This window comes from Camelus bactrianus, chromosome 19 (assembly GCF_048773025.1).
Source record: "Camelus bactrianus isolate YW-2024 breed Bactrian camel chromosome 19, ASM4877302v1, whole genome shotgun sequence".
NCBI lineage: Eukaryota > Metazoa > Chordata > Mammalia > Artiodactyla > Camelidae > Camelus > Camelus bactrianus.
In genome coordinates, this window is record NC_133557.1 from 8,992,113 (window position 1) to 9,013,967 (window position 21,855).

General features: G+C 47.4%; 1 protein-coding gene across 2 annotated transcripts; it reads left to right on the forward strand.

Annotated features, from left to right (window-relative positions):
- The first annotated feature begins 85 nt into the window (after window positions 1-85).
- Window positions 86-21,424, forward strand: FKBP1A (FKBP prolyl isomerase 1A). Of its 2 annotated transcripts, XM_074347056.1 has the most exons (5): window positions 86-245; window positions 344-391; window positions 14,668-14,780; window positions 18,272-18,436; window positions 20,331-21,424. In XM_074347056.1, the coding sequence occupies exons 1-4, from the start codon at window positions 209-211 to the stop codon at window positions 18,398-18,400; spliced, it is 327 nt and encodes a 108-aa protein (XP_074203157.1). In that variant the 5' UTR covers window positions 86-208; the 3' UTR covers window positions 18,401-18,436; window positions 20,331-21,424. The 2 variants fall into 2 exon arrangements, with proteins under 2 accessions (XP_074203157.1, XP_074203156.1); XM_074347055.1 differs by lacking the exon at window positions 344-391 and having other exon boundaries at window positions 117-245.
- Window positions 21,425-21,855: the final 431 nt, after the last annotated feature.

The window sequence follows — 21,855 nt, forward strand, 5'->3', positions numbered from 1 at the left end:
GTGCGCGCCGTGTGGGGCGCGCACGCAGGGCGGGGCGTGCGGGGGCGCGCGCGTGCGCAGGCGTCGAGCGGAGAGACGAGGCAGAGCCGGGGAACCGCCGCCAGGTCCGCTCTCGTTCCACGCCGCCAGGTCCGCTCTCGTTCCACGCCGCCCGTCGCGCCGCCCGCCCGCCCGCCCAGCGTCCGCCGCCGCCGCCGCCGCCGCCGCCATGGGAGTGCAGGTGGAGACCATCTCCCCCGGAGACGGTAAGTAGGCGCGCCCGGCGGCCCCAGAGTGACCCGCCGCCGCGCGCATCCGCTCACCGCGCCCGTCTGTCTGTCTGTCCGTCCGTCTGTCTCCTCAGGGCGCACCTTCCCGAAGCGCGGCCAGACCTGCGTGGTGCACTACACGGGTGAGTCGGGGCCGGGGGGGCGGCCCGGGGGCGGCCGTTGCGGCCTGGGGCAGAGGCCCGGGGCGGGGCGGCGGCGAGGCCCGCATGGCCGGAGGCCGAGGCCTGGGCGGTGGCAGCGCCCCCGAGGGGGCAGCCTCGGGCCTGCCGGACCCCGACAGTTTGAGCCGCGCGCGCGAGCCCTGACCGGGGCCCGGACATCATTTCGCACTTCGAAAGCAGTTGTGTGCCTCAAAGTGCTGCCGTTCTGCCCACTGCACAGATGGGGAAACTGAAGCTTGGGGAGGCGAAGTCACTTGTCCAAGGTCGCACGCTCAGGAATGGGCAGAGCCCTGGCCAAGGACCATCCGAGAGAATTTGTACCATTTATGTGTCCGGATTGACACCCTACTCCCGCTTCCGCCCCACCCTTCGATGGAGATAAGGAGGGCGAGGTAATTCCCAGTCCGTGGGAATTCAGCCTCTTCCGTGGGGAACTCGGGATTCGCCTCTCCCCTCCGTCGCGGGTTGGGAAACGTTCCACTTTCTAAGTCATTACTTTGGCCCAGCGTGGCCTTGGAGGAACTAGATCTGCACGATCTTCTTCCTCATCTTACTTTTGAGCTACCTACAAATCCAAGCCTCGGTGGCAGTGATGGCCCAGGCCGACAGAACTTGTGATTTAGCCCTCTAACCCTTCTAGTAGAGATTTTGCTCATCCCTATTTTAAAGCTAAGTAAATTGAAGCCCAGTTAAGGTACCTAAATTAAAGGAAGCTAAAAGAAAGCTAAAGGAAATATTAGACCTTCAGCCAGAATTCTAACATGACAGTCATATGCCTTGAAACCATCTTTTACTTCATGCCCTTACAAGGTCCTCCTGGGTTGTACTGGGGGAGGGAGGGAGTCTCAGTAGGCGGAGACTTCTTGGCTGTAGTGGGGGGCTGATGATTGGTGTAGCTACAGTTGTTAATATGAATAACTTTCCCTCCCCCTTCTCCTTCCCTTTTTTCCCTCTTCCCACCCTTTCCCATGTTCCTCCTCCTCCTTCCTCTGTTTCTTCTCCTTCCCTCCCTTTTCCTCCTCCTCCTCCTGGGGAGTAGGCTGTAGGCAGTTCTGACCCTTCTACCCAGGGATTCGCTCTACCTTTCTCTCCCAGATCATAGGGGGAACCCCCTGTTGAGGGAAATGACTTTGGGAAGGAAAAAAGGCAACAGCCCCCGCTCCGGGTGTCCTTTTATTTCTCTGGCTTTTTTATTTCTCTGGACCTTCTCCATGGGTAGAAAAGGAGGCAGAGGGTGGAGGGAGTTAGAGACTACAGCCTCTGAAAAGGCTACCAAAGAAGGAAGTATTGAAACCTACCTTTGTACCACGGATCTTTGCCACCAGTCTCGCGCCTGCAAACGAAACTGGAAAGTGGTTTTGATGTTTTAAATGGCTATCTTTGTAGACCACGGTCGGCATCTGAGCCTAGGAATTCTAGGGGAGGAAAACTTGTGACGTTTGGTTGTTTTTGATCTGTGAGATGAGAAGAATAACCATTGCTGGGGTGAGTGGGCAGTTCAGCTCCCACAGCCACCCGGGGCAGAGACTGACTCAGAGAGGTGATGAGGTGACTTCTGTCCCCCTCTCGCCCCCAGTTTGTAAGTAGCCACACTAGGATAATTTGCTACAGCTGTCCCACTCCGAAGTCTGTGCCCCTTGTCCTTGGGTCCCCCAGTTTCTGGTGCTGATGGCAGAACTGGACACCAGCATGTAGGTAGAACCGAATTTCACTGTGCCTCTTGGTGAAATGTCCCCATACAGCATGTCTGTAGTCTTCTCCTAAGAGAACAGATGGTCGTGGGACCCAGAACACCATCAGGTCTCCCAGTGCCTCTTCTCCAGGTTCGTGTTTTCCTCAAGGGTGGCACCGACCCACACGTTCCCAGAACAGCAGCAGGACCCTGGCATGCATTAGGACAAAAGCTTTCCTTTTTATTTCATTTTTGATAAGCCCTACAAAGACACCCTGGTGAGAAGCCAGCTCTGCTTCATTGGGCAGGTGGCTTTATTACCACAGGTCTTTGCCACCAGCCTCCCAGGAAGAACCTGTTTGAGACCTGTGGGGGTGTGAGAGAAATGGGTAGGCGCTATGAGATTTCATCTGTAGCAGTTAAGGCTTTTAAGCCACTGGGAACAGAATTCATCTCTTCTCAACATGATGAAGAGATGGGGAGTTTCATAAAAATCTGAGGGTCTTCCAAGCAGGAAGCCCAGTGGGCCTCGGGAAGGGAGAAGAAAGGCTCATCATGCCCCTAGTTTTCATCTGTCTTTATCTCTCCCTGGCTGCCTCAGTAGTCTCCCGTACAGCTTTCTGTCTTTCTGTTTCTCCCAAGTGGTGGATGGTGGAAGTCCCTGTGTGCCCACCCACCCTCCTTCCACCCCCACGCCCGGTTTCTCTGTCTTCTTTTGCGTAGCTAGCTCAGATTGCTTGGCTTCCATGGTTACAGTTCCTAGGGAGAATCTGATTGACCCAGGTTCAGTTCGGGTGAACACTCTTGATCCAGTCTGCTCTAGCCAGGTGTCTGCTACTGCTGATTGGGAAGCATGTTCAGAGAAACAGCAGTGGAAGTAAGGAAGCTGGAGTCCCGTCTTCACTGGGTAGCACAGACTGACTTTGGCCACATAGGTGTTTTAAATACTCCTAGCAGCTGCCAGTAGTAGCCTGGATGCCTCTCTCAGGGCTCCCTCTGGTGCCTTCCGTGGCCTCGAGCAGAGCATAGCATGAGCATGGCATCATAGAATGGCCTCTGCCACCTCTTTGTGGTGCCACAAAGGGTAGAAGGGAAAATGAAAACTTTACTGTCCCCAGCCAGGCACCTCCTAGCAGCATGCCAGGCATTGAGGTGGGAGGGAGGAGGTGGAAGGGTGGCCTGCCAAGTATGTGCCTTGAGGATCAAGTGGATTCTCACGGCTGCCTCCTTGCCTCCAGCAGCTTCGTCATCTGTATAGTAGAGCTTGTGCTGACACACAGCTAGGCTTGTGTCCCTTTCACTCACATCAGAAAGCCATGTGCCTGCCATTGTCAGAGCCACCTCAAGTGGACTGAGGAATTCTTTTTTCAGTTGACATCGTGTCCTTGGGATTGGATTTAAGTTGTCCATACCCTGGCTTCTGATTGAGAAAAACCAAGGCTCCCTGAGCCTTTCCTCCTCAGGAGCTCCACTTGGAGGGACACTGAGGCTCCCAGGGCAGGTGTAGCCACTTTGTGGCAACCACCTCCCCTTCCCTCCTGCCACCCCTTGCTTTTCTTTAGCTTCTGTCTCCCCCCTCCTCTCTGCTGTTTTCCACCCACTCCCCTGCTGGGTGTTTCTTGGATGATGATCTGCTGTCTGGAGGAAGACTCTCCCCCAGCAGAGACTGCTCAGATGGCTCCCCCGATGTGCTGTGTGGGCAGGGCCACAGCAGGGCCCTTTCCTTCTACAGTAGGTATTTACTGAGTGACAGCAGCCAGCCAGGCATTGGAGACCTGGCCAGTGAACTGGGCAAAGACCTGATCTGGTGGAGACGAGACTGATAGCGCAAAGGTGTGACATGTCAGGTGGTGAGAAGCTCCGTGGAGAGGCTGATGCAGAGTGAGGGCCTGGGAAGGGGGTTTGCTGCTTCCCTTGGAAATGGCCTCTGACAAAATGACATTTTAATATTTACCCAAAGGACGTTGGTGAGTGAGTGGCGTGGCTGTCTAGGGGAAGAGTGTTCCAGGCACAGGGAGGAGCAGTGCAGAGGCCCTGAGGCTGGCGCATGCTTGGTGTGTTAGAGGGGCAGTGAGGAGACTGGTGTGGCTGGAGTGGACTGTGTGAGGGGGAAGACGATAGGAGATGAGGTGATGGTGGGACCTCATTGGTTATTGTAAGAACGTTGGCTTTCTCTCGGAGTAGTGGGAACCTTTAGAGGGTCATGAGCTGACTTGGATTTTAACAGGACCCCTCCCTTCTGCCTACTGTGTGGACACTGGGCTGCTGTGGCAGGTGCAGAAACAGGGCCCTGGTTGTATCCGGGATGTGCCGAGCATGCCAAGGGCAGGTGGGCAGAGGTGGTACCAGGCGGACAGTGATCCCCAGGGGGGATGTGGGGCCTTTGCTGGTTCAGATCTTGCTTCTGTAACATGTTAATGGCAGCTTGGGCAGAGTGAACCACTTTTCTCAGCTTCTGTGTGCGCCAGTGAAATGGGAGTCATGATGCCTGCTGTGAGGAGGTGCTGGGGGCACGCACGTTCTGGGAGAGGCGGCAGCAGCAGTGATGCTCTTACTGCACATACTGTGTCCCCGGCGCTGGGTGATGCATCGTCCTGTTCTGTCCTCGAGCCGGCACCACCTGCGCTGTCTCGAGTGGGAGAAAGGTAGAGTCCTGGACTCAGCACTCCAGCTCCTGGCGTGGCCCAGACCTACACGCAGCTTAGTGTTGGCAGAGTTGGATGGGCCAAACCTCATCCCCCTCCCGTTTCACAGGTGGGGAAATAAGTCATTACAAAAAAGGGATGAGTCTGAGTGAGGATTCATCTAAACCAAGCCTGCACGTTGCCTGCACAGTATCGGCTAAGAAGGCTGCAGCTGTTCTCTTCAGTTTGGGGACCAAGGGAGGTTTTTAGCGTTTGTCGTGGTTTCTTGGTGGGTGTGAGCGGGGCAGGGTTTGGCTACAGCAGCCGGGCTGTGGGAGCCGGTTACAGTGTCAGTCTTTTTCTCCTCCAGTTTCCTTCACATAATTGGATGTTAACATTTTGCTGTGAAAACATTATTTTCCTTCCTCCGGGATTGTGATTCCCCAAGTACAGACTCAGGCACGGGCCGCGCTCTCTTCTTCCACAGGTGAGAGCAGAAGGCTTGTTCGTCTGAAATGAACAGAGACCTCACAGCATTCTTGGTCTGTGTGCAGCTCTTATTTGTTAAGTTTTCAGACATAGAGAAAAATCAAAATAGAGTAATAAATACCCATGTGCCCACCACCCAGATTCCACGATGGTTGACATTTTGTTGTATATGCCATCTCTGTCTACTTTGTTCATACTGAAGAGCTCAGTGAGTCCTTGCGTTTCTTCCCTCAGGCCCCTTTCACTTTGGCCAAATAAATTCCAGCAGAACAGAAAGTGGAAAGAGGAAAAGGAGAGAGAATGGGAAATAATCACATCCCGGGTGCTGCCCTCTGTGCTCTTGTCGCCTTTACTTTTCCCCTCGCAGGAGCTCAGCCCTCCATGGCCTGCATTCAGTTCCACAGACTCACCAAGCTTTCCCCACAGGAAGGTCGCTGCCCCTCTGTGTAGGTGCCACCACACTGCCCTCAGTCCCCACCACAAGGCAGGTTCTTATTGCAGCTTAAATAATGCCCCTTCACTGAGTCTCCCCAACCCTTGGCTAACGTGGTCCTTCACACAGGCGTACACACTCATGCCTCTGTCTCCAGCAGGGCACCCTTCCTCTCAGCCTTCCTCACAGTCAGGCAGTATAGACTGCAGGCTCCAGGAGGCCAGACCCACACTGGTGGTGTTATGCAGGCCCTCCCCATCAGTGCCTGGCCTGGAGTAGGTACTCAGTGACTGTTTTGAGTGGTCAGTTAGGACCTGGCATTAGACTCTAGCTGGAGTGTGGGAAGCCCACATTCCTGTTGTGATTGGTATAATTCTTCTATTTCCTTTAAATTAGAATAAAAAAGAATATTTACAATATTTTGGGTTTTGCTTAGTCCCTGTGGATTAATATAACTGTGACCAGTTCTTCCTCTCACTCACTACATGCTGGTGAGCACACCAAACCTTTCCCTTAGTCTTTCAACAGATGTGTTAGGAGCTGGGGAAAGCCTCAGCCTTGCCCTGGAGGGACCTACTTTGTGGGGAGTGAGTGCCTTCTCTTGTGCTTACTGTTACAAGGAAAGTGCCTTGAGCAGGTCACACCTGGGGCTAGAAGTGCCACATGGTCTTAGATGTGCGTGACTCAGTCGGGGAGGAGGAAGGGACTTACCAAGTGTGTGCAGAGGCTGGGAAGAGGGAAGAGTACCTTTGATTTTTCAACAAGTAGTTGCTGATTATCTGTTACGTGCAAGGCAGTGTTCTGGGTACCAGGAATATAGGAGTGAAGAGGAGAGGCCCTGCCCTCACAGATCTGACACTGTAGGGGGAACGACAGATGACGAATATGATTAATAAGCAAACATATATTGGACATCAGCCAATAAGTGCTAAGGAGGAAACAGGAGGTGGTTGAGATTTTAGAAAGAACAGTGGAAGGCCTCAGTGAGAAAGTGACATTTGAACAAAGACCTGAAGGAGCTAAAGCAGTGATCCATGTGACTGTACAAGAGCATTTTAATCAGAGGGGACAGCAAGGACAGAGGCCCTGGGGAGGGAGTATCCCTGGTGTGTGTAAACAGAACATAAGAGAAAACAGAGTTCTCGGAGTGGGGAAGTGTGAGAGTAACCAGAGATGGAGTGAGAGATGGTGGTATGGGGTGGCAGCTCTTACAGGGCCTTGAAGACCATTTTAAGGACTTTAGCTTCTATTCTGAGTGAAATGGGGAGCAATGGAAGAATTTTGAACAGAAGAGTCATAGGGTCTGTCTTGTATTTTTAAAGAATGCCTCTCTGGCTGCCATGTCGAGTTTAAGCTGTGGGAGAGCAGTGCAGAAGCATGGAGATCAGGGAGGGAATTACTGAAATAATCTGGAGCCAGTCTCCAGAATCCATGCCTTTAATCATTGCACCCGACAGCCTACTGCCTCTATTTTCTGGAAGACAGAAAAAAAGAAAAGAAAGCTAAAGATCATATGCATTTCTCCCAGTTTCAGATAGCCTCTGTTACTGTGTTTCCTTCTGTGCATCTCCCCATACCGCCATGAGACACAGTGTGGCAGCCCTCTTGTTTGTGAGAAAGTACAAATGGAAGGCATGCCCACAAGGACTTGCGTTCTGTCTGTATCCTGTGATCCTGCATGTTCTTCCCATCATGGGCCTTCCTTTGGAAATACACTTTTCATCATAGAACCTGAAGGAATTTAGCCAAAGGTTAGAAGCATTTTCAGATAATAGATGGGAAACGTTCTTGCACTTTGTGTGATGGGGAGGGAGAAGCTGATTCTCTCTTTGAGTTGGCACTCGACTTTTGATCATAGCACGTGCATGGGATTCTCAGAACTCCAGTTCAGGAAGGTTGCCCTGAGTTCAACCTCAGAGGCCCGGAAATGGAACCAAGACAGAGGCTTTGAATGACTACTTTTCCACTACCTCAGTGTGTAGAATCTCTTTTCACCCATCATAATTGGGACAAGTGGATAGTTGATATTTAATCATAAAAGTGACTTGGTTTCTCTAAATATTGTATTTCAAATCCAAGCATCTATCATTTACTAAAAAGCCATGTCTTTCTTTTATGATGGCTTTTCTGATGGAATTTCCCATCAAGGTTCTTCAAAAACTAGTTTGGGCTTCTTTTAAAAGTAGAGCAAGATTTGCAAATGTTAACCACTGCATATAAAAATGGATTTAAAAAACACAGATTTCTTCTGTATAGCGCAGAGAACTATATTCAGTATCTTGTAATAACCTTTAATGAAAAAGAATATGAAAATGAATGTAAGTATGTATATGCATGTGCTGTACACTCAAAATTGACATATTGTAACTGACTTCTTAAAATAAAAAAAAGTAGAGCAGGGACTGTTGTGAGGTCATCTAAGTGCCAAACCTTTCTAGGTTTTTAAGACTACTTCCTCCAAACATTAGTCTCATTCACACATAATTATTCACTAGCAATATTTTTTAGTGACTTGTCTTACTGAGTCTTTCCAAGCAGTCAGCTAGGACCACTCTTTTTCTACCCACACTCATATTTAATTACATGCTATTTAATTATGTTATCTATATTCAGTAAGTATAACTGACATAAATGGATTTGGGAGTAAATATAGCTGACTGACCCTTGGAAAGCATAAATCTCACAGGGGAAAGAAGGCATGAGGATGAGCTAGAGACTGGGGCACAAGGAGCTTTCACAGTCTGGGGCTGTGCGGGTGTGGTTTTTGTGAGAGTGTCTGGTGAGACAGTTGAGTGAAAGGTAATTGAGAGAGCTTCTGTATATAAGAAGGAAGGGGAAAGGAAACAGCTCAGTCTAGGTCAGTACATCCATTTGAAGTGTTCCAAGTGGCTTCAAAATGCAAATCTGTGGGGAAAAAATGGCGATTTTTCAGTTTGGCTCCCCTGCCTCCATTCAGTCATTGTACTTTTTGTACGTAAGAAACTACCTGATACTGAGTTAAAAGTAGAAATCCTTTCTCCCTCTCCCAACTGTAAATGTTAAGAACTTTATATAGTTTTGAAGGTTTGGAGTTTGGGATGTTCTGTTTTGTTGTCATTGTTTGATATAGGTTTGGGTTTTTTCGTTTTTAGCCTTAAAACTTTCCATATTTGGGGCCCTATAAAATGCTGCTTGTGAAAACCACCTGCAAAGATTCATCAGCTCTTGAAAACCACACTGTGAGTCACGCTCCAGCTGCAACAAGTGCTGAAGCTGTGGCTCTACAGGTGCCTTCCTCAGGCATCTTCCCGTACCCAGTAGAGGGTGTAGGAGGAGTGGGTGTGCTGGCAGTGGAACCGTTTCTGTTGGATTATAAGTGAAATAACCCAGTGGTGCTCCTGAATCTCCAAATGCTGGCCTTGGGTCTTAACCACTGCTTCTGTGACATGAGCCAGGCATCAGGGACACAGTCCAAGGGTCCTTTGCACAGCAGCTGCTGGCCAAGTCTGCCTCTTTAGGTTCCTTCTCGGGGTGGGGGTGGGGGAGATATGATCTGGAGACTCTTCCCCACACACTCTTTCTCGCTCTCTTTAAGCCCTCCTGCTCCCCCTCCAGGGATTTGAATTTGCTTCTTCCCTTCTTCCCCCAAACAACAGCTAAACAGTTTGGGAGGAGACTCAAGTGAAGGTGACATCAACTGCTTTGCTGCCAGAGGCTCAAGCAGCCATAGCTTTTGCTTCTTTCTTGGTCTTTTGCTTTTAACTGGAGACCTCCAAATTTTTACATTTTCCTCACTGATTAGTAATTTAAAAGTGCCAAAAGTAAAAAATTCTGGAATTAAACCTCAGGTTCTTCCTACCATATAGGGAAGAGGTCCAAATATGGAGGCCTCATGCTTGTCCTCCTCGTTCTTAAAAAACATGCAAATGAAGCAAATCGAAAAGTGCTCATGAGTGCCAGTGTGGCGAGTGCCCGGGCTGAGCCGAGTGCCACAGGGACATGGAACTCTGAGTCCAGGTCTGTGACCTCGAGCTGTATTCAGTCAGGAGAGACAAGAATTAGTTCTCAAAATTGAGAATAAGTAACCATCCGAGGTCATGAGGTACAGATTTGTGTGTAATCAGAAATGAAATCAGTCAGTTCTGCACATAGAAGGTTGTGCTGGTGATCCAGGTTTTTGCTAAGAGTAACGTTTGGAGCTTAAAGAGTGTCAGCTGTCGTGTCTGAACTGTAACCTCAGTTGCCTTCTCTCAGCAGAGCGTGCTTTCTCTAGGAAATTACGGCGCTAACTTGGCAGGTGGTGTCAGTGTTCAGGGGCTCCAGGTCCTGGCACGGAGATGTTCAGAGTTAAAACCAGAGCAGCTGCTGAGACTTGACTTGCTGCCTGCTTTACCTGCTCCTTCCCTAGACAGGAAGCAGCTGCCATCCAGCGCCAGGTCTGGTGTGGAACGTAAACATATGTAGGATTTCAGTAAATCTCACTTTTTTCCCTGCCCCTCCCTTTGAAATAAAGTTTTATAGAGGCATAATGGACTTCCGGACTTCCTATAAACTGTACAGTTTCATAAGTTTTGATATATTTCTTTGTTACTCTCTGGAACATCTCCCTTCTTCCCATCCCCAACAAAGGCTGATAGGCTTTTCTTTCAGCATAGGTTAGTTTGCATTTTCTAACGTTTTGTATAAATGGAATCATACAAAGTGTATTGTTTTGTCTGGCATCTTTCACTCAGTATAATTATTCTGAGATTATGTTGTTCCATGTATCAATAGTTCATTCGTTTTTATTGCTGAATAATTTTTCTACTGTATGGATGGATATACTTGGTTATCCATTCACCATTTGGCAGACATTTGGGTTGTGCCAGTTATTGGCTATTAACTATTACAAGTAAGTCACTGTGAATATAAGTCTTGTTGTACAGCCATAAGCTGTCATTTCTCAAATTTCCAGGAGTAGATCGCTGGATCAAATAGGAGGTGTGTGTTAAAACTGTCAAGCTATTTTCCAAAGTGCTTGTTCTGTTTTATATTCCAACCAACAGTGTATGAGAATTCCAGTTCCTCCACATCCTCACCAACACATAATATGATCTTTTTAGTTGTACTCATTTTAATCAGTAGTAGTTTTGTCTCCTAGTGGTTTTAATGTGCATTTTTGTAATGCTGATAATAGATCCAGGTTTTTACTTTTTTTTTTTTTTTTACTTTTGCCTGTAGGTGTCCAGTCCCAGCCCAGTCACCTCAGGCATTGTAGTTTTCATCTCCAGAAATTTGATTTGAATCCTACTGTCTTTCTTTACTAAGTGTAAGTTCTAGAGTGATGTGTCATGTGTCAGTTCTAGGTTGATTTCAGTTGATTGATTAGTCGCATTGTAGGTCGTGTTTTCCTGCCTCATTGGATGCTTGGTAATCTTTGAACACAAGACATGGTGAATTTTACCTTTTGGGATGCTGGATATCTTTATTCCTATAAATCTTCGTGAGCTTTGTACTGGGAAGCACTTAAGTTACTTGGAAACAGATTGATCCTTTTGGGTCGTGCTTTTATGATTTGTTCGGTGGGGCTGGAGTGCTCAGTTTGGGCCTGGATATTCCTCACTGCTGAGGCGAGATCTTCCTGGTTATCCTGCCCAGTGCCTCATAAACTGTGACTTTCTTTAGTCTGGCTGATGAAAATCAGGCACTGATTCCAGTCCCATATGAGCTCTGAGCACTGTTCCTTCTAAACCTTATGGATGGTTCTTTTCCTGGCCTTGAGTAGTTTCCTCAAACACGTGCATTGATTACTGAATACTTAAGGGGACCCTCTCTAACTCTGGGAATCTTCTCTACAGCTCTCTTCCCCGTGGTATGTGCCCTGTGGACTTGAGTTCCAGCCAAGTTTCCTTTCCTTCGAAACTCCCAAGGACGTAAGCTGGGGCAGTCATAGGACTCACCTTTTTAGTTTCCTGTCTCTCAGCAGTCAGTTTTCCATTGCAGTGTCCAGTGTCTTAATTGTTTTAGCTATTGTCTAGGTTGCTTCTCTTTCTCTTTTGTTCTCACTCTCTGTCTGTCTCTGTTTCTCTCGCTCTTTTTTTTTTTTTTTTTTGGTTTGTTTGGTGCTTTTTTGTTTTTATTTTTGGCTGTTTAGGTAGGAGGGTAAATCTGATCCCTTTTCCTCCATCTTGGCCAAAACTGCCTGTTATAATGCCACAGCTTCTCTTATGTCCTGCATTCAACACTGACCCGCCTAATTCCCACTTGAGAAAACACGGTATCATGCGCATTCATTCCTGCATCTTAATGGACACTGCTTCCCCTCTAACATCATCTCCTCTCCCTGCCTGTGACAGTTGTGTGACATCCTGCTCAAATCTTGGGATATCATTTACTCTTTGGACTTAGATTATAGGAAATCCCCACCTCACATCTAATGAACCCCACCCTTATCAACACCACCCAACCTTCTGTGTGAAGATGTCACCTCAGAGAAAGTAGCTGAGACTGACAGATGGTGACTGTGCTCTGAAGTTCTGGAGTGAGGCTTAAGTCCTCTTCTCAGGGATAACGGCTCATCTGAAATAGGGTAGGAGAATAAGGATCCTTGGCAAAACTCCTGCTTAAAGCCCCTTTACTTTGAAATCCTGTTTCTTGGCTTTTATGGTTTATTTTTGCCCCTCAGTGTCCCAGAAAAGCTTAAGGGAGCTGGGGTTAGACATCTTCCCAAACCCAGTCTCTGCACTGAAGACCATCCATTTCTCCAGTCTGGCTCAGCAGCTGGTAGAGCCTGAGTCTTACCTTGTGCTGCAGGCTTGGTACCAGTCAGGCAGTTGAAGCATCTCACCTTCAGGCAAAGCAGGATGAATGCATGTAACATCCAGAAGTTGCTTAGCAATGCATTTGATCAGGAATAAATGGAAAGTATAGGGATTCTGTCTCAGTACCCAGTGGTTTTTGTTGCAATCAAAATATGATCTTGCTCTGATTGGAGGCATGTTCAGATTTGACAGGAAATAGTATAATTCTTTTGTAGGTATACTGTATTTCTGTTAACTATGAGTTGCAACTCATTAGTGTATCATGAAATAAACCTAGGGGTCACAATCAGCGTTCTTTTTAAAAATGAGAAGTGCATCTGACATAGTAACTATTACATGTAAATTTTGTTTTGTTTATACAGATTTATGTGTAGACTGGGTCCTGACATAACTGGTTTGTTGTCACAATCGGTGATAGCTCTTAGTGTGATATGGGTTGTTGAGTTCCATTTCTTTGTTAACTTCTCTCATGGCAACACTACAGTGGGATGTACTAAGTAAATGTCAAAAGATTTTCCTTATTCCATTTGTTATTTCAGCTGCAAGTAACTGAAAACTTGACTTAAGGCAAAACAGACTTTTAATCACCTCAGAATGCAAGTCTTAAGGGAGGTAGTTTGAGGCTGGTTCAGAGCAAAGGAACTACTACTCTGAGGTTCCTGACTGACCTCTTGGTTACAAGGTGGCTGCCATGGCTCCAGACATCACATCCTTACAAAACAGCATTCAACAGGAAGGGAGGGCAAGAGCTTTCTTCTTGGGTGTGTTTACCAGTGACGCAGGTCTTTCCTGGAAGATTCCAGTAGACTTTACAACTGGTCCAAGGGCCCAAACTGGCCTATGTGCCCACCCCACGCCAACACTGACAGAGGAGAAAGGCTTACATTGATTCTAGTTCATCTCCTGGGTTAGGCTGTTGCTGCTTCTGGAAAGTTGATACTCAGTTAGAAAGAGAGGTTGGGGGTGCTGGGTCTGGATTTTCCAAGGGTCTGGAATGTTCCATAGCCTGGGTTTCAGGTGCTCCTCTGGACAGTTTTTCTCTGTGGGTTTTGTCCAGCCAGCCCTTGCAGATGATTAGGGCTTAGAGGGGACCCCCTAATATCCTTGGCTTATTCCCAGGGGACTTCCTCACCTAGTGACTTGTCCATCGTGGCTGCTCAGGAAGCCCCTGGGCTCTACTCAGGATCTACTCTAAAGAGCGCAGACCAGGAAGAGGCTATTTCTGGTTTTCAGTCTCCTTCAGAGTTCACAGTCCCCGCTGAGCTAAATAAAGCCATTTGCTAGAGCCAGGCCCCACTACCCACTGGTTCTGACCTTGGGCGGGTTACTGAGCCTTGGAATTGGGTTCCTTATTTCTGTCACAAGCAGTGTCTGGCAGGTGGATGGAAAGGCTCCTACCTGGCCAGAGAAGGGATTATGCAATTCCAGCTATTTGTTGCCTGCTCTCACCATTAATGTTGAGTTCAGTTGGGTTGGGTCCAGTGTATGAAGTAGAGCTTGAAATGGGCTGAAGGGAGTGTCTGCGGTCAGTGTTGTGGAGAGTGGAGACCTAGTCTTCTCCCAGTTACTCATTTATAGGAAACTATTCAAGTCCTACCTTTTTTCATTTCTTTTATCAGGTAGTGATTGTGTTCTGGTAAAGAGGTGAGCTATGTGTACCCCCCAGCTCGTTAGTTCTGGCAGAGGTGGAGCCCCATCCTCCTGTCTCCCTCTCAGTCCTCAGCCTCAGGCTTCAGGCAGTGTCCACATCTACCCTGCCCCAGGACATCTGTCTCCCTTCCTGCTCTGTTAGGACAGCAGTTTCTGTCCCACATCACCTCCCCCTCCCCCCGCCTACTCCCTATTTCCTATTTTGTCAAAATACAGAAAGTCTGGTGGCTGTGATAAAGCTCTCAATTGATTTCTGCTTCCCCATCCCACCAACCAGTGTTGACGTTGTTTAGGTTGGGGTTTCCCTCCCCCTTTAAAACCATACAAACACAGCAGAATCCTGTGCTGTCTTACTGCTTGGAGTTGGGGAAGAGCATTCCAGATCTGAAGTAGAGGGACTGTCCCAGCTCCTCAGAGGCCTACTGAGGACACAGGGAATCCTCCCTGGATGCTGCAGTTCCTCCTCAGGCCTGGGACATCCTGCCAGGCCCTCCAGTGCTACCCTCTGGGCCCGGCACCCTGCCACTGGCTCTGACTTGCCTCGTGTCATTACTCCTCATTGCTCATGTTACAACTGCCCTTTTCCACAGGGATGCTTGAAGATGGAAAGAAATTCGATTCCTCCCGGGACAGAAACAAGCCCTTTAAATTTATGCTAGGCAAGCAGGAGGTGATCCGAGGCTGGGAAGAAGGGGTTGCCCAGGTATGCTGTCGTTTGTTTTGTTTTGTTTCCTAGTGTCTACCTTTTAAATTATGTTTATGGGTAGTCATTCATATGGTTCAGAAGTCCGAGGTAGAAGTGAAAAACTTCACTCCCAGCACCCCACCCAGGTAACTCCTTTTATTATTGTCTTGTAGAGTTTCTTTAAGTTGCCTTTTTTTTCTTTTAGACACACACACATTGTTCGGCACTTTGCTTTTTCACTTAATCCATCTCTGATACTTTATATACCAGGACATAAAAAAGGAGGAAGCTCTCCTCCTCACAGAGCTTCATAGTGTGGGCACTCCTCAGAGACATCGCAGGTTCGCTGCCAGACCACCAAATTTTTCGGTTTCCCAGTTACCAAAGTTATGTTTACAGTGTACTGTAGTCTATTAAGTGTGCAATAGCATTATGTGTAAAAAACAATGTACAGTTTACCCTTGAACAATGCGAGGATGGGGTGCCAACTCCTGCCTCAACCAGTTGAAAATCCATGTCTAACTTTATAATCGGCCCTCCACGTCTGCAACTCCTCATCAGAGGATTCAACTGCAGATCATGTAGTATTTACTATTGAAAAATATTCATGTGTAAGTGGACCCATATAGTTCAAACCTGTGTACATACCTTAATTAAAAAATACTTTATTGCTGAAAAATGCTAACTGTCATCTGAGCCTTCAGTGAGTCATAATCTTTTTGCAGCAGTAACATCAAAGATCGCAGATCACCATACAAATATAATAATAATGAAAAAGTATTGAAATATTGTGAGAATTACCAAAATGTGACCCAGAGACATGAAGGAGCAAATGTTGTGGAAAAGTGGTGCCAATAGACTTACTTGACACAGAGCCGCCACAGACCTTCAACTTATAAAAAACACAGTATCTGTAAAGCACGGTGAAATGAGGTATGCCTGTATTCCCTTGGGAGTACTGTAATTTGTCGATGGCCATTTGGGTCATTTCCAGAATTTTGATCATGTAAACAGTGCTGCAGTGACTAATCTTCTGTAGACTTTATTTTACATTTGTGCTGGGATTGCCACAGCTTCTCAGAGGTGGAGTGCGTGGTTCAGTGGCTGTGTGCACTGTATTTTGACATTTTACCAGATGGGCTTACTTACACTGTGAATTACCACCAGCGGGCTGTGAAGGTAGTGTCTCTTCTCAGCCCCTCCAGCACAGTGTATAGTTAAACTTGGCTTCAGGACAAAGTAATGAATGAAAAATGTTACCTCAGTGTGGTTTTAATTTGGTTTTGTCTTATTATTGACCATGTTGTATGAGACCAGTCCTGAGAGGTCACACTCATGGAGAAAGTAATTTTGTTTGTCTTGAGTCTGTTTCTTCACCTTTCCCCTCCCCATTTGTATCAACAGCTTTTGTTATTTACACAGCCAACACTACGGAATTCCCAGTAGGCAATAGGTGACCCAGGGTTGCCAAATTTCAGTTGGATTTTATCCTTGCATCGAGCCTAGGAACTTTTTTCTTGGCACCAACCAGGTAAAAGAATGTTTATAGTGGCCTAAGACCCAGGGGGCTTTGTAATTAAGCCCTGCCGTGATGGATAATTAGTCTATTTCCTCTCACCAAAGAGAATTGGAGATTTAAACATGTGGAGAGAAAGATTTCTGTCTGTCTCTCTCTTTTCCAGAATGCACTAATTTCTTTATAAAATATCACTGGTTTATCTCCAGATAAACTGCTTAAAACTCAAAAACTGAGCCATCCCATTCCCAGGTGTCTAGATTTCTGTTCCTACACAGCAGAGGATCAACAGTACAGAAGGGAGAGGATCTTTGTGTCTTACTTCCCTTTGGAAACTTCCCCAACTATATCTTTCTGTCCCATCCTGTCCCCACCCCCAACGTCTGGCAGGCTCTTGGGTCTGGAGCCCATCCCCCATCTCTCGTGCCAACTATTGTCCACCCTACAACTCATCTTCTGTGGCTGTTCCAGCACTGGAACAATCATGGTGTTGTATGTTCCAAGAGCCATAGCTGCCACCGAGATAGCGTTATCAGCCTGTTTCACATCCCACGCTTGGTGAGGCATGACGAAATGCTGGGGAGGTGCCCAGGCTCCCCCTGGACTCAGTGTGCTTTGGGCCAGTCACAGCTCTCACCCATGAGAAGTCTGGGTGGTGAGACCTACGCAGAGCATCTTCTTTTACTCCACAGGCTATTTCTTTAGCAAATAACTTAAAAACACTTGTGCCCCCTTTCCTATTCTTTTGATATTGTTTTGGTTTGTTTTATGTTTACAGGTCTGCAGTCCTGCCACATGTACTATTTTGGCAGCTTGCTTTTTTCATCTAACAATATATCTTGGGCATCTTTCAGTGTTGGTATATTCAAGGCTTTAAGTACATTTAATCTTTCTGGTGAAACAGTGGTGCTTTGTGTACCTGTGATGCAGGTGTGCGTGTGAAACCACTCCTCTTGCAATAAGCATTTGGATTTCTATCAAAAGATTCTAGAAGTGGAATTACTAGGTGAAAGGATATGATTGTTTTGAGTTCTATTAGGTTAAGCCAATTGCCTTTAAGTGTCCTTACTGCCTTGGTCCGACATGTCCTAGTTTCTGAAGGGAGCTGTAGGAAGCAAGCCTGCAGCTTTCTCTTTAGTCACTATCTCTTGGGCTGGGTCCGAGAGCCAGGAATGTACACATGGAGACTTAGAAGACGTAAGTCAAGGATGAATATGCAGCTAAGGACCTGCTCACTGTTCAGAAAATAGATATTTAAACTTTTTTGTATTTTTAATTAGAAAGTGAAAAAAGTACAAGTACATTTTTAAAAGTGAAATATATTTTCCTCCACTCTCTATTCTCTCCATAGAAAAATGCTGGTGATATTTGTGTCCTTCCAAAGATGTTTTCTGTTTATACAGGCAGGTGCGAATATATATTTTCCTCTTTTTCACACGAATGGTAGCATGCTGTACATGCTACTTTGTACCCCAGAAATTTATACTGTCTTAGTTTTTCTATATTTCTGAGTATGGGTATAAATATATAAAGTCCAGAAACCTGCCCCCAAATACTATGTTCTGTGTGTTCTCTTTTAAAGCAAAGTTTTTATCAAAGTGCTCCTTTTCTAAGAATGTAGATGCCTCTTAACATGTCCTTTGAGTGACAGGCCACTCAAGGACTAGGTGGTGACACTTCCAGAGTGTTGGCTGTCCAGAGTTAGATCAGTAAGACCTGGGTAGAAAGACTGAGGGCCTGACTGTTCCGGGAGTTAAGAGGGTTTTTTATCTGCTGTGTGGCCCCTCAGAGCCAGATGCAGGGCTCATCCAGCCTGACTGCCTACCTCCATGTCCTGCACAGGGGTGCCCAGCACCCAGGCAGCCATGCAGTCACTGAAATGTCCTAGTCACATCATCCTGGCCAAGGGACACCCAGGTAAACAGCTCTGCTTCTTAAGGAGACAGTTGGGGAGTGTATCCAGCTCATTCGTTCTTCCTTGTTCTTTTCACAGATGAGCGTGGGTCAGAGAGCCAAGCTGACTATCTCCCCAGACTATGCCTACGGTGCCACTGGGCACCCAGGCATCATCCCACCAAATGCCACTCTCATCTTTGACGTGGAGCTTCTAAAACTGGAATGACAGGAATGGCCTCCTCCCTGAGCTCCCCATTCTTGGGTAAGGAACTGAATGCTGAAGGAGCTTCCTTTAACTACCTTTGCTCCTCCCAAGTCATGCCCAGTGTTTGATGGGCATCAGAGAGAACCAGAAACGCCACGGGCTTTTCCCCTTACATTCTCCTTCTCTTGGCTCCATTCAGTTTCAGTTATTAGTGGATACCTTGGGAAGGAATGGCATGTGCTCTCGAAAGAACTCATGGGGTTGGGGCACCTGATGGTAGCTGTTTAAATGAAGTATTTTTACATGTAGCTTAGAACTAAAACTGAGTTGGGAATGGGAAATACAGACCGAATTTTCAATGCCAGCATTTTAGTTCTTTCGAAGTAAGACTGGTGATGACTTTGCTTGCCCTGCCTAGCTTGTGCAGCTCCCTCATCTGTATAGTCTGTGGTCGCTGCCTGTTAGATGATGTGAGACATTACCACTTGGGCCACCCGCCTCGGGGAGCAAGCCCACGACCCTCAAGGCCAGCAGGCCAGCTTGTTACCAGTGCACTGAAAGGTGAGGCCCAAGGATGCTTTTGAAGTGTAAAGGATGCTCTCAAATAGTCTAGGAAGGGGTCTTGGGGACCTTAGTCAGCCTTTCTGTGCAACAGATGTGGAGACCGAGACCCAGAGAGAGAGAAGCCTTACTTAAGGTCACATCCAGGCAGTGGCAAATTAGGACAGAACCCTGTCCTGCTTCCTCTTCTTGGACTTTTTTCCCTTCTCTCATTTCTAGAAAACCAAATACAATATCCTAATGGCACATAACTTTTCATGTGGGTATTAAAATCATAAAGCACATGAATGCTGTCATCTGTTTTCCAAGTGGCCCCAGACATTTGCATTTCCTCCCCTCCTGCCCCTGGAATCAGAGGACCACAGCCGGGGGCTGGGTGAAAATATGTCGTTTAAAAGCAGTAGCAGTGGCTTCTAGCCAGTTATGGTGTACCTTGTCCTGTTGTGGACTTCTTTAAATAGAGGGGCCTTTGTTGTTTCCACTCAGTGGTTTGAGTCCTAAACACCTGGGTTGTACAGGCCTGGTCAGGTTTAATCAGTCTGGCTTCTCCACCTGTCATTCTTACCAGGCGGGAACCTGGCACTTTACGAGCCTCTCCTTGCCCAGAGGTCCACACCTAGTCCAGACCCTGTCTCCTGTTCTTTGAGAGCTGAGTCCATAAATGTACTTGAGGGAGTCTTAGAGTTACTCTGATTTGGGAATAGACTTTCTGTAAATCTGGTAGGACAGAGGGAGGGAGAGGAGGAGAGAGAGGGCTGAAGGGGCATGAGTCACTCTGGCCTAAGCCTCCCTATGCACTGCCAAGGAGCAGCTCAGAACTTCTGGTAGGGGTCTTGAAGGAAAATCCAAGGGCAAACCCAGAGAGTCACAGGTGTGACGGAGTGAATGAAGACTACAGACAGTTTCTAAGTCTGTTTGACCTGAGGAGCAGCAGCTTAGGGCTGTGCACATTAAGTCCTTGGGAAGCTTTTAAGACTCTCTTGATGCCCAGGCTGCACCCCAGACCAGTTAACCACAATCACTGGGAATGGGGTCCAAGCATTCAGATTTTTTAAAGCCCCCAGGTGATTCCTGTGTACGGACAGGTTGGATACCTGTTGATGATGGGGAACTGTATTGTCAGCCACGTTGCTGGGCTGTGCCCCTCCTGCTGTCCTCAGCAGCATAAATGTAACCTTAGGTTTAAAAAAACACAACCAGTGTAAGCAGGAAGGAGGTTGCTCACCTGGGCCTCCAGCCCTCCCCAGCTGGAGCAGAAGGGGCGAGGTCCACGTCAGACCTCACAGCTGTTGGGGTAGGGACTTGGTATGGCAGACAGCCTTGTGGCTGCCCTCACTGCACACACACAGCGTTGAGTTGCTGGAACTCACCAGTTTTCTGTCCCCAACAGATGTGACATGGAGGGATCTGGCGCCTCCAGACGCGCACACGCGAATCCGTACGGAGCTCTTCCTGATGTTCCACTCCACTCCGTGTAAACATCTCCCCTGACTGAATGTGTTCTGTCACCGGCTTTGCTCTTCCCCTCTCCCCGTATGTGTGTTGACCTGAACTATATGCCATAAACCTCAAGTTACTCGTTTTATTTTGTTTTCGTTTTGGGGTGAAGATTGAGTTTCAGTCTTTTGGATCTAGGTTTCCAATTAAGTATTAGTCAAGTATTAACAGCACAAGTAATGGGTTAACTTTAGAATAGGAATTGGTGTGTGGGGGGAGGTGCAAGAATCTTTATTTTATTTTATTTTTTTGGATGAAATTTTTATCTATTATATATTAAACATTCTTGCTGCTGCGCTGCAAAGCCATAGCAGATTTGAGGCGCTTTTGAGGGCCGAATTATTCTCCAAGTTGAGAGATGTCCTTGGGTTGAATTAAAAGCCCTACCCAAAACAGAAGTGGGAAGGGGGAGAGCCTTTGCCTCCACTGCCCCACCCCCACCCTCCCCTTAAACCCTCTGCCTTTTGAAAGCAGATAGTTTTCACTGAGATGTTGGACACTACAGGTATCTGTCCCCGAGCCAGCAGGGACCTCTGAAGCCTTCTTTCATGGCCTGGCTTTTTTTTTCCCCCCATCCTGTGGTTTTTCTAATGGATATTCAGGACTTTTGTAATCTCATAGCTATCCAAGCTCCACTTCCTAAATTTTAAGAACTTTAATCGAAAGTTTAAATTGAAGGTGCTGTTTGTAGACACTTAACACCCATGAAAGCCCAGCCATCATGACAAATCCTTGAGTGTTGTCTTAAGAAAATGATGCTGGTCATCACAGCTTCAGCATCTCCTGTTTTTTGATGCTCTGCTCCCCCTGCTGATTTCAGAGTTTCCTGGCTTTTCCTTCCCCCCTCTCACCCCTTTGCTGTCCTGTGTAGTGATACGGTGAGAGAAACTGCTGCCTACACCCCACCCGTACCCCTACCCTTCTGCACTCCATATGAGTTTCAAGTTTTATTATTGCAATAAAAGTGCTTTATGCTGGCTTTTCTCAGCCCTGCGTGATGGTGGTTACTTTCAGGTGCCTCTCCCTGCCCTTTGGGGGATGGGGTTGGGGTGTGATGGTGAGAGTGTAGTGTTGGAGGTTGTGTTTTAGCAAAACTGCTGCAGGAGCACCTTCCCCGTCGGCCTCTTGGGGGCTGGGGGGCAGTAGATTTGCATCATCTACCAGGAAGGGAACTACTTGGATGTCAGGCTGGGTCATCAGGGAGCCACTCCCTTGCCCATCATCAGATGTTCATTAAATGTGTGTTCTGGGTCCAGTTCTATGCTAGGTTCTCTGAGGTTGCCAAGAAGTGGTGGATGCAACCAACTCTCAAGAAATGAGCTACAACCCAGTTGGAGGTGTAGTACCAGCAAACTATAAAAAGTTACAAAGGGAAGATTTGGGTTTTAAATCAGTGTTCCTCGGTGAACACTTGGTGT

What these genes read in the sequence shown, in the direction of transcription:
- FKBP1A (XM_074347056.1), top strand. Translation starts at nt 209, where the DNA reads ATGGGAGTGCAGGTGGAGACCATCTCCCCCGGAGACG. An exon ending in GACCATCTCCCCCGGAGACG is followed by an intron (nt 246 to 343) that starts GTAAGTAGGCGC and finishes CTGTCTCCTCAG; the next exon opens with GGCGCACCTTCCCGAAGCGC. An exon ending in CTGCGTGGTGCACTACACGG is followed by an intron (nt 392 to 14,667) that starts GTGAGTCGGGGC and finishes CCTTTTCCACAG; the next exon opens with GGATGCTTGAAGATGGAAAG.